The 12591-nt window shown below is 46.7% G+C and overlaps 1 protein-coding gene across 3 annotated transcripts in view; it reads left to right on the forward strand.

The window, feature by feature from the left end:
* Positions 1–52: 52 nt before the first annotated feature.
* The window catches only part of PMM2 (phosphomannomutase 2), a 29370-nt gene continuing 16831 nt past the window's right edge, over positions 53–12591 (forward strand). For all 3 annotated transcript variants that reach the window (XR_013337350.1, XM_077773282.1, XM_077773283.1), the window contains exons 1-4: positions 53–167; positions 7246–7357; positions 10184–10260; positions 10939–11030. Coding sequence is in view for 2 of the 3 variants with exons in the window: in XM_077773282.1 (XP_077629408.1) it covers positions 102–167; positions 7246–7357; positions 10184–10260; positions 10939–11030 (347 nt within the window). In the remaining variant the exon portion in view is untranslated. The remainder of the gene's footprint in view (positions 168–7245; positions 7358–10183; positions 10261–10938; positions 11031–12591) is intronic.

Genomic DNA, 12591 nt, shown 5'->3' on the forward strand with positions numbered 1-12591 from the left:
TCTCCCAGCGTGCCCTGTGGCACGGGGGCCGCGCCCGGAAGTTCCGGGTCGAGTTCCTGGTTGCCAACGAGTCTGGTCGAGTGCGGGTGGAAACCGGCGATATGGCGGCGTCGGACCCAGCGCTCTGCCTCTTCGACGTGGACGGGACCCTGACGGCCCCGCGACAGGTAGGCGGCGCCCGGCGGGCTGGCGGCGGCGGGGCAGAGCCGCCTGCTGCTCACATTCGAGGCCGACGACCGCCCAGGGTGCGGGTGGAGGGGCGACTGAGGACCGCCTACCCCCTCGGCAGGTCTGAACTCCGTTCTGGGTGCCTTGTGGGGATGAAACGGAAACCCGAGATAGCTCCTCTAGACCCCAGGGTGCTTGGAGAGATGAGACCCTTGAAAGCCAAAAACTTGTATGGGCTTGGAAAACGCAATTTGGGCCTCTCACCGCTTGCCCTGGATTTGAACCCCAGCTCAGCCCTCCTCCCAGCTGTGTTCCCTCCTCAGCCATGTTACCTGTGAGCCGCATCTTGCAGCCTAATATGAAAACATACGTTTACAGGTCAAACAGACCTAATAGAGTCTCAACCTTACCCTCTTGACAGCTGTCTGACCTTGAGCAGGTCACTTAGCCCCTGAGTGGTTTAAATGGGGGCGTTCCCAGTTCCATATGGTGTCGGTGAGGGTCGAATGAAATCGAACACCTTCGTTAAAATACCTTGGGTACGGTAGGCTGGGTTCCGTCAGAGTAAATACTAGCACCCCACCCCTCTCCTCTCCACCCCCTTCTCCAGTGGGAGTAATCAAGGACCCCCAGCTTTTTGCTTTTTGAAGCTCACCGTGACCTCCTCCTTGCACAGACTGGTCGCTGAACAACAGCCCTTCAGACCTGAGCCGGGGGCCCAAGTGACCTCAGTATCTTCACATTCTGTCCCTGCCTTCTTGATTTTGGCCAGGTGGTGGCAGTGGTGTGCTCCGGATTCCCACATGAAATGCGTGTGATTTTTAGATACATCATTTCGCCTTCCTGAGCCACAGGTTCAGAGTATCTAGTGGTGATACTCAACTGCCAAGTTCTTCAGAGGCTCCTTTTGACGCCGATTCACACACCTGTAGACTGCTAAAGGCTCTTGGTTGCCCAGAGCCAGAGTCAGCAATTCATTGTTTGTAAAGGGTCGGATAGCAAGACTTTCGGTTTTTGCCAACCACATAGTCTGCAGTAACTATTCGATTCTAATGCAGAAGCAGCCATAGACCATATGTAGACCAGCTTGGCTGTGTTCCGATAAAACTTTATTGATTTGTTATAAACACAAACAGCTACTCCATTTGGCCCATTGGCTGTAATGGTCTGCGGTTCACATTCCAAACCTTTTTACAACCTTTCCCTCTCAACTGTTCTTCCTCTTTCATCCCAAGTAGGATTTGTTTGTGGTTTGGGTTTTTTTGTTGTTGTTTTTTTGGTTTGTTTGTTTGTTTGTTTTAGAGAACACGAGCCAGGGAGAGGGGCAGAGGGAAAGAGAAAGAATCGTAAGCAGCCTCCATGCTCAGTGCGGAACCTGATAGGGGCTCAATCCCACAACTCAATCCCCAGGGATCCTGATCTGAGCTGAAATCAACAGTCAGACACCCCACTGACTGAATCACCCAGGCGCCCCCCCCCCAAGTAGGGTAATTTTTGTTATTTCAAATATAAGGACCCTGAGATTCTGTGCAACCATGATCTCGATTTCACACAGCAAATCTGGTACAAGTCTCTGGGCTAGTGTTGTTTGCTAAGTTTCCTTAACACTGAAAAAAAAGTCTTAATTTGAACGAACATTATTTCTATGTGCTGGGTGCTCCAGGTAAAAATAAAAATACTTTAGCAACAGATCTATTCATTATACAACCTTTCCCTTCCTCAGTACAAACACTGATAAGCACATTACAGTCTGGAAGCCGAATGGGTTATGTTGCAGCTGCTAAAGCACAATATGCTGTAAACAGGTGAATCTAGTTAGGGTGGAGTCCAGAGCTTTGCCCATATCACCATTTGAGTGGGATCTTCTTGTGCTGAATTCTTTCCTAAGAAATGCCATGCCATCTAAAAGCAGTTGAGGGCACCTGGGTGGCTCAGTCAGTTAAGCATCTGACTTGGTTTCAGCCCCGGTCATGATCTCACAGTTTTCATGAGTTCGAGCCCTGCATCAGGCTTTGTGCTAATGGTGCAGAGCCTGCTTGGGATCCCCTCTCTCTGCCCCTCCCTCACTCAGGCTGTCTCTAAATAAATAAGTAAACTTAAAGAAAATTTTTAGATTAAAAAAGAGAGAACAGCTGAGACTTAAAAGTGTGTGAAAAGAGGGGCGCCTGGGTGGCTTAGTCGGTTAAGCGTCCGACTTTCGCTTAGGTCATGATCTCGCGGTTCGTGGGTTCGAGCCCTGCGTCGGGCTCTGTGCTGACTGCCAGCTCAGAGCCTGGAGCCTGTTTCAGTCTGTGACTCCCTCTCTCTCTGACCCTCCCCTGCTCACGCTGTCTCTCTCTCTCTCTCTCCTAGAAGTGAATAAAACATTTAAAAAAAAAAAAAAGTGTGTGAAAAGAAGGGAGGCACACGCCTGTGTGAAGTGTTCCCCGCTCTGTGTCTTAAAACGTTCAGACCCCAGAACCACCGAAAAACGTATACAGCCGTATCCCCACCACTTAAATTCAGCAATGATTGACATTAACTCTCTGCTTTTTTTTTCTTAAATTTTAAATGTTTTATTTATTTACGAGAGAGAGAGAGAGACGAGGGGGATGAGCAGAGAGAGAGGGAGACACAGAATCCAAAGCAGGCTCCGGGCTCTGGGCTGTCAGCACAGAGCCTGATGCGGGGCTCAAACCCACATACTGTGAGATCATGACCTGAGCCGAAGTCAGACGCCTAACCGACTGAGCCACCCAGGTGCCCCTCTCTACTTTTTTATTCTGCACTGTACCACTCCCTAAGCCAGAGTCATCCTGGTACTTCACCCCTAAGTATTTGAGCCTGCGTCTCTTGAGGACACCTGTGGTCACCCCAGGGGTCATCGTCACACCTCCAAAAATTATCACCGGTCCCCTCCTCTTACTTATTTAATGCCCCAGTGTAGCAGTTAGCAAACGCTCTTCCGTACACGGCCAGGTGGGAAGCCGTTGAGACTCTGTGGGCCGTGTGACCTGTCACAACTAGCGGAGGGTGTTGTGGCAGCCACAGACGCTACACAGACAACAGATATGGCGGTGTTGCTGGCGTGCCTTGCAGAACTCGGCAGTGGATCAGTGCTGGCCCCTGCGCCCTGTTTTGGTGACTCTTCTTTATTCCTGTCAGTTTTCCCTTACTGTCCCCAGAAAAGTCTCTTGTGATTGGTTTGTTCAGAAGATGAATTTTTAACAGGCTTTGACCTTAATGTCATGCTTTTGGATCTTTCTCTGTTTATTCTGTCCAGAGTGATTTATAAAGAATGCTTGTGTCTTGTCATTGTCGACACAAGAGTTACTTGCAGACATCACAGCAGCTTTGCTGTGTGATTATTTTGCGCTAAAGATCTCTCCTACGATGGGTAGTTGAGATGCTCTGTTGTGGTCACCAGCAGCTGGGTCTTATTTCCTGTTCAAAAAGTATTTGCTGCCACTTGGAAGGGAGAAGAGCGCCTTCTACAACCCGTTCACATTGCAGACACATGTCTGATGACCACAGTACCTTGGAGCACATCACTGTGCACGGGGGTTCAGATCAGATAAATTGCAGCTTCCGGCCTCTGTTTAAAGATGGAAGTATTGCATTTTTTAAAATTTAACATTTATTTATTTTTGAGAGACAAAGCATGAGCAGGGGAGGGGCAAAGAGAGAGGGAGACACAGAATCCGAAGCAGGCTCCAGGCTCCAAGCTGTCAGCACAGAGCCCGCCATGGGGCTTGAACCCACCAACCTCGAGAATATGACCTGAGCTGAAGTCGGACACTTAACCGACTGAACCACGAAGTGCCCCGGAAGTATTGCATTTTTTAGTATTTTGCAACCCAGGGAGTCTTCCCCATTTCCTCCCGTTTTGACGTCAGGAGTCCTCCCCACTTCCTGCCATTCTGATGTCAGGTGGAACTAAGCCACTTGGGGGGCCCCGGGACCCATTTTCATAATCACTGACTCACAGAGGCCAGCAGTACAGCTCTACGTTTTTTGTTCCGTGTCAAGATTCCCCTGAAGATATAACAGAGAAAAGACTCTGTTATAAGCCCTCTGTACAATTTTATTAATCCTATGTGTGGATTACTCTAAACCGGTGTGTTTTGTTTTGCTTTGTTTTTAATTTCTGCTAACTTCATTTTTTTAATTTAATTTATTTTTTAAATTTACATCCAAGTTAGCATATAGTGCAACAGTAATTTCAGGAGTCGATTCCTTAATGCCCCTCCCACAACCCCTCCAGTAACCCTCTGTTTGTTCTCCATATAAGAGTTTCTTACATTTGTCCCCCTCCCCGGTTTTATATTATTTTAGCTTCCCTTCCCTTATGTTCATCTGTGTCTTAAAGTCCTCATATGAGTGAAGTTCTGTATTTGTCTTTCTCTGACTAATTTCACTTAGCATAACATCCTCTCATTCTATCCACATAGTTGCAAATGGCAAGGTTTCATTCTTTTTGATTGCCAAGTAATACTCCATTGTGTGTATGTATGTGTGTGTGTCTGTGTGTGTACACACACATATATACACATCTACATACCACCTCTTCTTTTTCCATTCATCAGTCAGTGGACATTTGGGCTCTTCCCCTACTTTGGCTGTTGATAGCGCTGCTGTAAACCTTGGGGTGCATTTGTCCCTTCAAAACAGCACACCTGTATCCCTTGGATAAATACCTAGTAGTGCAGTTGCTGGGTTGTAGGGTAGTTCTATTTTTCATTTTTTGAGGAGCCTCCATACTGTGTTCCAGAGTGGCTGCACCCGTTTGCATTCCTGCCAGAGGTGCAAAAGAGATCCTCTCTCTCTGCATCCTTGCCAGCAGCTGTTGTTGCCTGAGTTGTTAGTTGTAACCATTCTGACAGGTGTGAGGTGGTATCTCATTGTGGTTTTGATTTGTATTTCCCTGATGATGAGGGATGTTGAGCATCGTTTTATGTGTCTGTTGGCCATCTGGATGTCTTCTTTGGAGAAGTCCCCAGGGTCGCCTGGGTGGCTCAGTCGGTTAAGCGGCTGACTTTGGCTCAGGTCATGATCGCACGGTTTGTGAGTTCATGCCCCGCGTCCGGCTCTGTGCTGACAGCTCAGAGCCTGCAGCCTGATTCAGATTCTGTGTCTCCCTCTCTCTCTGACCCTCCCCTGCTCATGCTCTGTCTCTCAAAAATAAATAGAAATGTTTAAAAATTTTTTTTTTCTTAAAAAAGAGAAGTGCCCATTTCTTCACTGGATTATTTGTTTTTTGGGTACTGAGTTTGATAAGTTCTCTATAGATTTTGGATACTAACCCTTTATCTGAAATGTGGTTTGCAAAATATCTCCTATTCTGCCCGTTGCCTTTTAGTTTTGCTGATTGTTTCCTTCACTGTGCAGGAGTTTTTTATTTTGATGAGGTCCCAGTAGTTCATTTCTGCTTTTGTTTCCCTTCCCTCCGGAGATGTGTTAAGTAAGAAGTTGGTGCGGCCAAGGCCAAAGAGGTTTTTGCCTGCTTTCCCCTTGAGGATTTTGATGGCTTCTTGTCTTACATTTAGGTCTTTCATCCATTTTGAGTTTATCTTTGTGTCTGGTATAAGAAAGTGGTCCAGGTTCATTTTTCTGCATGCCGCTGTCCAGTTTTCCCAGCACCACTTGCTGAAGAGACTGTCTTTATTCCCTTGGATATTCTTTCTTGCTTTGTCAAAGATGAGTTTGTGGTCCCTTTCTGGGTTCTCTATTCTGTTCCACTCACCTGAGTGTCTGTTTTGTACCCATATCATACTGTGTTGATGATTACAGCTTTGTAATATAGCTTGAAGTCCGGGATTGTGATGCCTCCTGCTTTGGGTTTTTTAAAGATTGCTTTGGCTATTTGGGGTCTTTTCTAGTTCCATACAAGTTTGAGGATTGTTCTAGTTCTGTGAAGAATGCTGGTGTTGTTATGATCGGGATTGCTTTGAACATGTAGATTGCTTTGGGTAGTATTGACATTTCAATAATATTTGTTCTTCCAATCCAGGAGCATGGGATATTTTTCCTTTTTTGTGTGTGTCTTCTTCAATTTCTTTCATAAGCTTTCTATAGTATTCAGTGTATAGATTTTGTACCCCTTTGGTTAGATTTATTCCTAGGTATTTTATGGATTTTGGTGCAGTTGTAAATGGGATCAATTCCTTGATTTCTCTTTCTGTTGCTTCATTGTTGGTGTACTGCTAACTTCGTTTCTAAAGCTAGAACTGTGAGGGGTGCCTGGCTGGCTTAGTCAGTAGAGCATACAACTCTTACTCTTGGGGTCATGAGTTCAAGCTCCACTTGGGGGCAGAGTTTACTTAAAAACATAAATAAATAAAAATAACTATGTGAATGTACAGTTCAGATTGCTACAGATAACAATATAACTTTTAAAAATGAATTGTGATTTGTCTTAACACAGGGATATCTTTTCATGTGACTTCATAATTTCTTTTGAATTAGTGCACAGTTTGGAATTTAACCAGAATAAAATTATATCGTTATGACCACTATTGATAGATAGGAGCCTTTTAGGAGAGATTTAAAAAATCTAATGATCCGACTCTTGTGGCTTTTGTTTTTCCTTTGGTTTTGTATAATTATAACAAATCAATTCTCGATGCTGTCTTTAATCTGATTGCGTTATTTTGTGTTAAAATCAACTTAAGTCCATAAGTAGAGCAGAGGATAGCATTTGCAAGAGACGCACTGGTCTGTGTCCATTGACACGTAAAGATCACCACTTAATGCTAAAAAAAAAAATCATTGCACAAGATGCAGAATGAGTCCACTCATGTTTCCAAAAACAAGGACTATTTCTTTTTCTGCACGTAAACAGGTATGTAAATGCAGACAGGATGAGCTAGAACAGCACACACCAGCTGTTTATATATTACTTGTGTGTTTTAAACTAGGTAAAAATAAGTACAGGTTGACGCATTGTTTTCTGGTAAAAAGGTGATGTACTTGGACTTGTCTACAGACCTAGAGCCTGAATAGGTTTGTATGAAGGTAAGGGTTGCATCACTCTTGCAGTTTTTTGTCTCATCATCACTAAATGACTCATGATTTTTTATTTTCCTTTTTGAAATGTAGAAAATCACCAAGGAAATGGACGACTTTCTCCAAAACCTGAGGCGGAAGATCAAAATTGGAGTGGTGGGCGGGTCCGACTTTGAGAAAGTGCAGGAGCAGCTGGGAAGTGATGGTAATAACGGCTGCATTGCTAGTTGCGTTCGGTAAAAGATTAACTTCACAGGAGGAAATTGAGCCCCGAGCCAGCCTTCTCCCATAGTCAGGCCTTCTTCCTTGTTGGGAGGGTCCTTCTCTCTGCTTTCTCTTTCCTGTTTTTAACCCTGTAAGTAAATTTCTGGAGGTGGTGGTGGACCTCTCGGTACTCAGACACACAGGCCGTTTCCCTCGAACTGTGAGTGTCTGTCACTGCCCAGAACACTTCACGTTGTCCCTGTCCACTCTCCGAGCTCTGCTCAGGCCCTGTCTCCTGACCGTCTTCTCACCTGGGTGTTGAGGTGCCCCCTGGGTGTGGGCGCTTCGCCGTTGCCCTAACGCGGCGTTTCCCAGAGTTCCCTGATCCCGAGTCACCGGGGCTCCTCCCCTGCTGATGGCGCAGGACTCTGGAGCACGGGCCCTGCACTGGAGCCTCCGTCCTGGGGCCTGCGATCGTCCTGGGGCCTGCGATTGTGTTTGAGTCGCTCCCCCGGACGGCCTGACGCACGGCCCGCCCTCCCTACTCCTTGGAAGCTGCCCGCTTGTCTGATTTTTCTCGAAGACCAGGACATGGATTATTCATCTTGTGGCCCTAGTGTGTCTAGGGCGCCTGGCCCATAAGAAATGGAGGGCAGAGAGCCATGTGACTTGATCACCTGGGACACTGTTGGCATTTGGGGCCAGGTCCTTCTCTGTTGTCGGGCCGTCCTGTGCTTGTAGGGCGTTAAGCAGCACTGGGTACCCCCTTGATGCCAGTAACCCCTCTACCCCCAGTGTGACAACCAGAAACGTCTCCAGACATTGCCAAATGTCGTCGAGGGAGCAAAAATCACCCCCAGTTGAGAATCAGCATTTTAGCTGTGGTACCTTACAGTCCAAATCTGTGTAAGCTGCGTTGCAGGGTCAGTCACTGTAAATGTAATCTGTGCGTTCTCTTTAAAACTCCGTTCTGCTGATACTTAATTTCCTCGTAGACGCCCTGCTTAGAAAGGCTGTAAACAACAGAATGGGGCACAGAAATCCGGTTACCTGGCCCTGATGGCCCTTTCTGCCTCTGGCCGAATTCGGAGAGGTTTTGTGTCAGGCTGGGGCACTGTGTATATTTCAGACTGAGTCAAAGCAACAGAATCAAAACACTTACAAGCTGGGGAAAGTTGGAGACTTGGCCATATCAGAATCGCTGGTGAATTTGTTAAAATGTGGATGTGAGGGCCCTGCCCAACACATGGTACCTGGGAATCTGCATTTTCACAAGCCCCTAAAGTTTGAGGGCCTGTTTAGATTTGTGTGCGCGGTCTCCAAATCTGACTGCTTGTAAGAATCATCCAAAGACCTTTAAAAAAAAAAAAAAAATGTATGGGTGCCTGGGTGGCTCAGTCGGTTGGGCGTCTGACTTCGGCTCAGGTCATATCACAGTTTGTGTGTTTGAGCCCCGCATTGGGCTCTGTGCTGACAGCTAGCTCAGAGCCTGGAGCCTGCTTCAGATTCTGGGTCTCCCCTCTCTGACCCTCCCCTGTTCACGCTGTCTCTCTCAGAAATAAATAAAACATTAAAAAAATATATTTTTAAATAAAATTTTTTAATGTAGTTTTTAGCTTATACCCTGCATATTCGGATTCAGAAAGCCTGAGAGCCGGGGCGCCTGGGAGGTTCAGTCAGTTCAATGTCCAACTCTTGATTTCTGCCTAGGTCATGATCTTAGTGGATCTTTGTGGGATCAAGCCCTCCTATCAGCACAGAGCCTGCTTGGTTTTGATTCTCTTCCTCTCTCTCTGCCCAGCAGTTTCATGCTTCTCTCTCTCTCTCTCTCTCTCTCTCAAATAAATAAACTTTAAATAAATTAATGTGAGCAGATTCTGGGAATCTGCACATGTTTAGTGCTGCCCTGGTGATACGGATCCTCAGAAAGGCTTGGGGGCTGTTGTTGACTTCCATCTTCCCTAATCATAGAGAGGGCTAAAGGCAGAGATGTGAGAAGACCCACCACCAAAGCTCCAATCTCTGGTCTGGCCTCCGTCTTTTATGTTTGTAATTGAGAGTCTTTTAAAAAAAGAAAAATTTGAGGACCTTTTTCCCCACTCGCCCAACCTGTTAAGACAAGATATTCTTTTTTTTTTTTTTTTTTTTTTAACATTCATTTTTGAGAGACAAAGCATGAGTGTGGGAGGGGCAGAAAGAGAAGAAGACACAGAATCTGAAGCAGGCTCCAGGCTCTGAGCTGTCAGCACAGAGCCAGATGCAGGGCTCAAACTCACTGACCATGAGATCATGACCTGAGCTGAAGTCAGACGCTTAACTGACTGAGCCACCCAGGTGCCCCTAGATGAGATATTCTTTTACAGTTCTTTCTGGAGTTCAGCAATCTTACTGGTGATGGTGTTAATCAAGAAATAGAGGGGCTTCTGGGTGTCTCAGTCAGTTAAGCATGCTGCTCTTGATCTCAGCTCAGGTCTTGATCTCAGGGTTGTGAGTTCAAGCCCCACACTGGGCTCCCCACTGGCATGAACCCTACTTTATTTAAAAAAAAAAAAAAAAAGAGAGAGGTGGCACCTGGGTGGCTCAGTCAGTTGAGCATCTGACTCTTGGCTTTGGCTCAGGTCATGATCTCACCATTTGTAAGTTTGAGTCCGTCTTCAGCCTCTGCACTGATAGCGTGGAGCCTTCTTGGGATTCTCTCTCTGTCCCTCCCCTGTACATGCGAGTGCCTTCTCTCAAAAGAAATAAACATTAAAAAAAAAAAAAAAAAGAAATAGAAACACAGACTTTGGTTCATTGCATCCTAAGTTTTCTTTTGTTTCTGTTGCAGTGGTTGAAAAATACGATTATGTGTTTCCGGAGAATGGCCTGGTAGCATACAAAGATGGGAAACTCTTGTGTAAACAGGTGCGTTCTTGAATACCCAGACAGCGACCTACTATCGTTAAAGTGTTTTCTAAAAAGCTGTTTAACGTTGAGCGCTTCTGGCGAGGTGTATCTGGGGGTGCGGCACAGGGGAAGGGATGAATCTCCACCCCGCATTTTTTGTATCTTGAATGTTGAACCATGCGACTCTCATATATTCCAAATTGTTAACTACATTTTTGTAATTGTTTTTTAAGGATGGTTAATCGAATATTTCTGTTAGAGATAGCGGAGACCAAGGCAGGCAGGCCATCAGCATTGTAAAGAGGTAGCGTGTAGCTCTTATTTGTAATAAGATCATTCTATTCAGACATAAAAGAAGCCTAAGTGGAACAACTATATTTTCTGTCGGCATCTGTGGATGTTTTAATTGAATAAAAGCAGCAGTAATATAATCTTTGGAACTTCTTTGAAGCATTTGAAAGGTAATGAGTACAAAAATGTTGAGTCATGAAACAGAAAATGCTTTAATTAAAGGCTTTCATGGTTTGCTGATTTGCACTAGGGAGAGGAGGGAAAAGACGGTGGGGTGTGTCACCCTGGCCACCACATCAGCCTAGTGACCTTCACCCAGTGGTGGTAAAGACCTGGTTTTACTCTAAAGTTATTTTGAAAATGCCGGTCACTGAATCAAGTAACCCCCATATTTTCTTTATCTAGAATATTCAAGGTCACCTGGGTGAGGCCCTGATCCAAGACTTAATCAACTACTGCCTGAGCTACATTGCGAAAATTAAGCTCCCGAAGAAGAGGTGGGTTTGCTCTCAGCAGAGAGGCTGAGCCGGAGCCTGGACCAGTGCCAGTGGGCTGCTTGGCGCCCACTCTAGTCCCCTGCCCTGTGCTTAGAAGGCAACTGCTAGACGCTGTCCCACAGAAGAGTGAGGACGTAAATGGCGGCGTGTCCACACGGTGGAAATCTGGCACTAGGTGCTTTCCGAGGCTGTGCAGAAGGCCTGTGAAACAGCGCCCGGCCCCGGGAGTCACCTGGAGGCAGCATTTGCCCGGCCCATGGCATGAACTAAAGTCTGATCACTTGCTATCATTTGGAAGCCTGAGTTCACGTGGTAAAGTGCCTGCACTTCAGCTTCTGTAGTGTCTGAGGCCTGTGGCCTCTGTGACCGTTCCCGGGTGGCAGCAGCCAGCTGAGCCGCACTCCCCCACCCGCACCCCCAGTCTTTCCCAGACTCCTTCCCTCCTTTTTCTGACCTCCGTAAGCGTTTGATTTGGGGACTAACCTCTCACTCTGGATACTGTACTCATCTCCGTTCCCGTTTTTCAGTAATACTAACTAATGTCGTTTCATGCCCACAGTTAAAACACTGGCAGAAAACAACCCCATAGGCTAACAGGGACTGTTTCTTGGTGAGGTTATGGGTGTTTTCTTGGATTTATGTTCCATTTTCTTCTTGGTCTGCCCTTAACATGTAACACCTTGATGATGAGGGAGAGAAACTGTTTATTTAAACAGCAGCTGAATTTCAGGATACGCGCTTTTGAGACTGCTCAAAGCCACAGACCCCGTTTAACCAGTGCCCCCGCCCAACACCTCCACAAAGGGGCTTCCTGTTCACATCTCACAGAAGGGGCTACGGATGAGACAGGCTGGGCCCAGGGCTGTCCTGGCCGTGGCTGGGTAATGGCTCATGGGGCTTTGTTATCCTGCCCTTGGTGCTTTTATGTGTGGTGGAAATTCTTCACGGTCGAAAGTGCAAATATAACATACCCCAGGGCAGTTTAGGCTTTACTCTGGGTTAAGCATTAAAGGAGGCTTTGAATGAATGAATGGAATGAAAGAAAGAAAGAGGGAGGGAGGGAGGGAAGGATAAGGCTTGATCCTGTCCTAGAGGGAGACCCATGTGCAGAGCTGTCCTTCAGTCCCAGGAGGTCCCCCCGGATTCGGGGGCAGACCTGAGACCGCGTTGATCAACATTTGCCCATATTTCCCGTTTCCCATCAGCACTACCTTCCTGTCTTTTCCCTCCATTTCCCTGTCTGCCCCTCCCCGCCCTGCCCCCTGGGGGTCATGCGGGTGCAGTAGGACTAAAGAGGAGTCCAGTCCTCCAGGGAGGAATTGAACACCCAATAAAGTGCCGTAATCCTGGCTTTTGAGAACAGAAGCCTTTCTCAGATGCATCAGCCTCCCTCCCATGGGAATGAGAGGGGGCTACTGTGTCCTTGAGATGCTGGTGGGGAAAACTCAGTGAGCTCTTCGACATTTAGGACCACAGTCCTAGTGACCCGTGGGAACCATCACCAGGGTACATGTGGCAGGTACGGGTGCAGGGCTGGTCTGTACCAGCTCCGGAACGTCCT

The sequence above is a fragment of the Crocuta crocuta genome, unplaced genomic scaffold (assembly GCF_008692635.1).
Source record: "Crocuta crocuta isolate KB4526 unplaced genomic scaffold, BGI_CrCroc_1.0 scaffold16, whole genome shotgun sequence".
Lineage (NCBI taxonomy): Eukaryota > Metazoa > Chordata > Mammalia > Carnivora > Hyaenidae > Crocuta > Crocuta crocuta.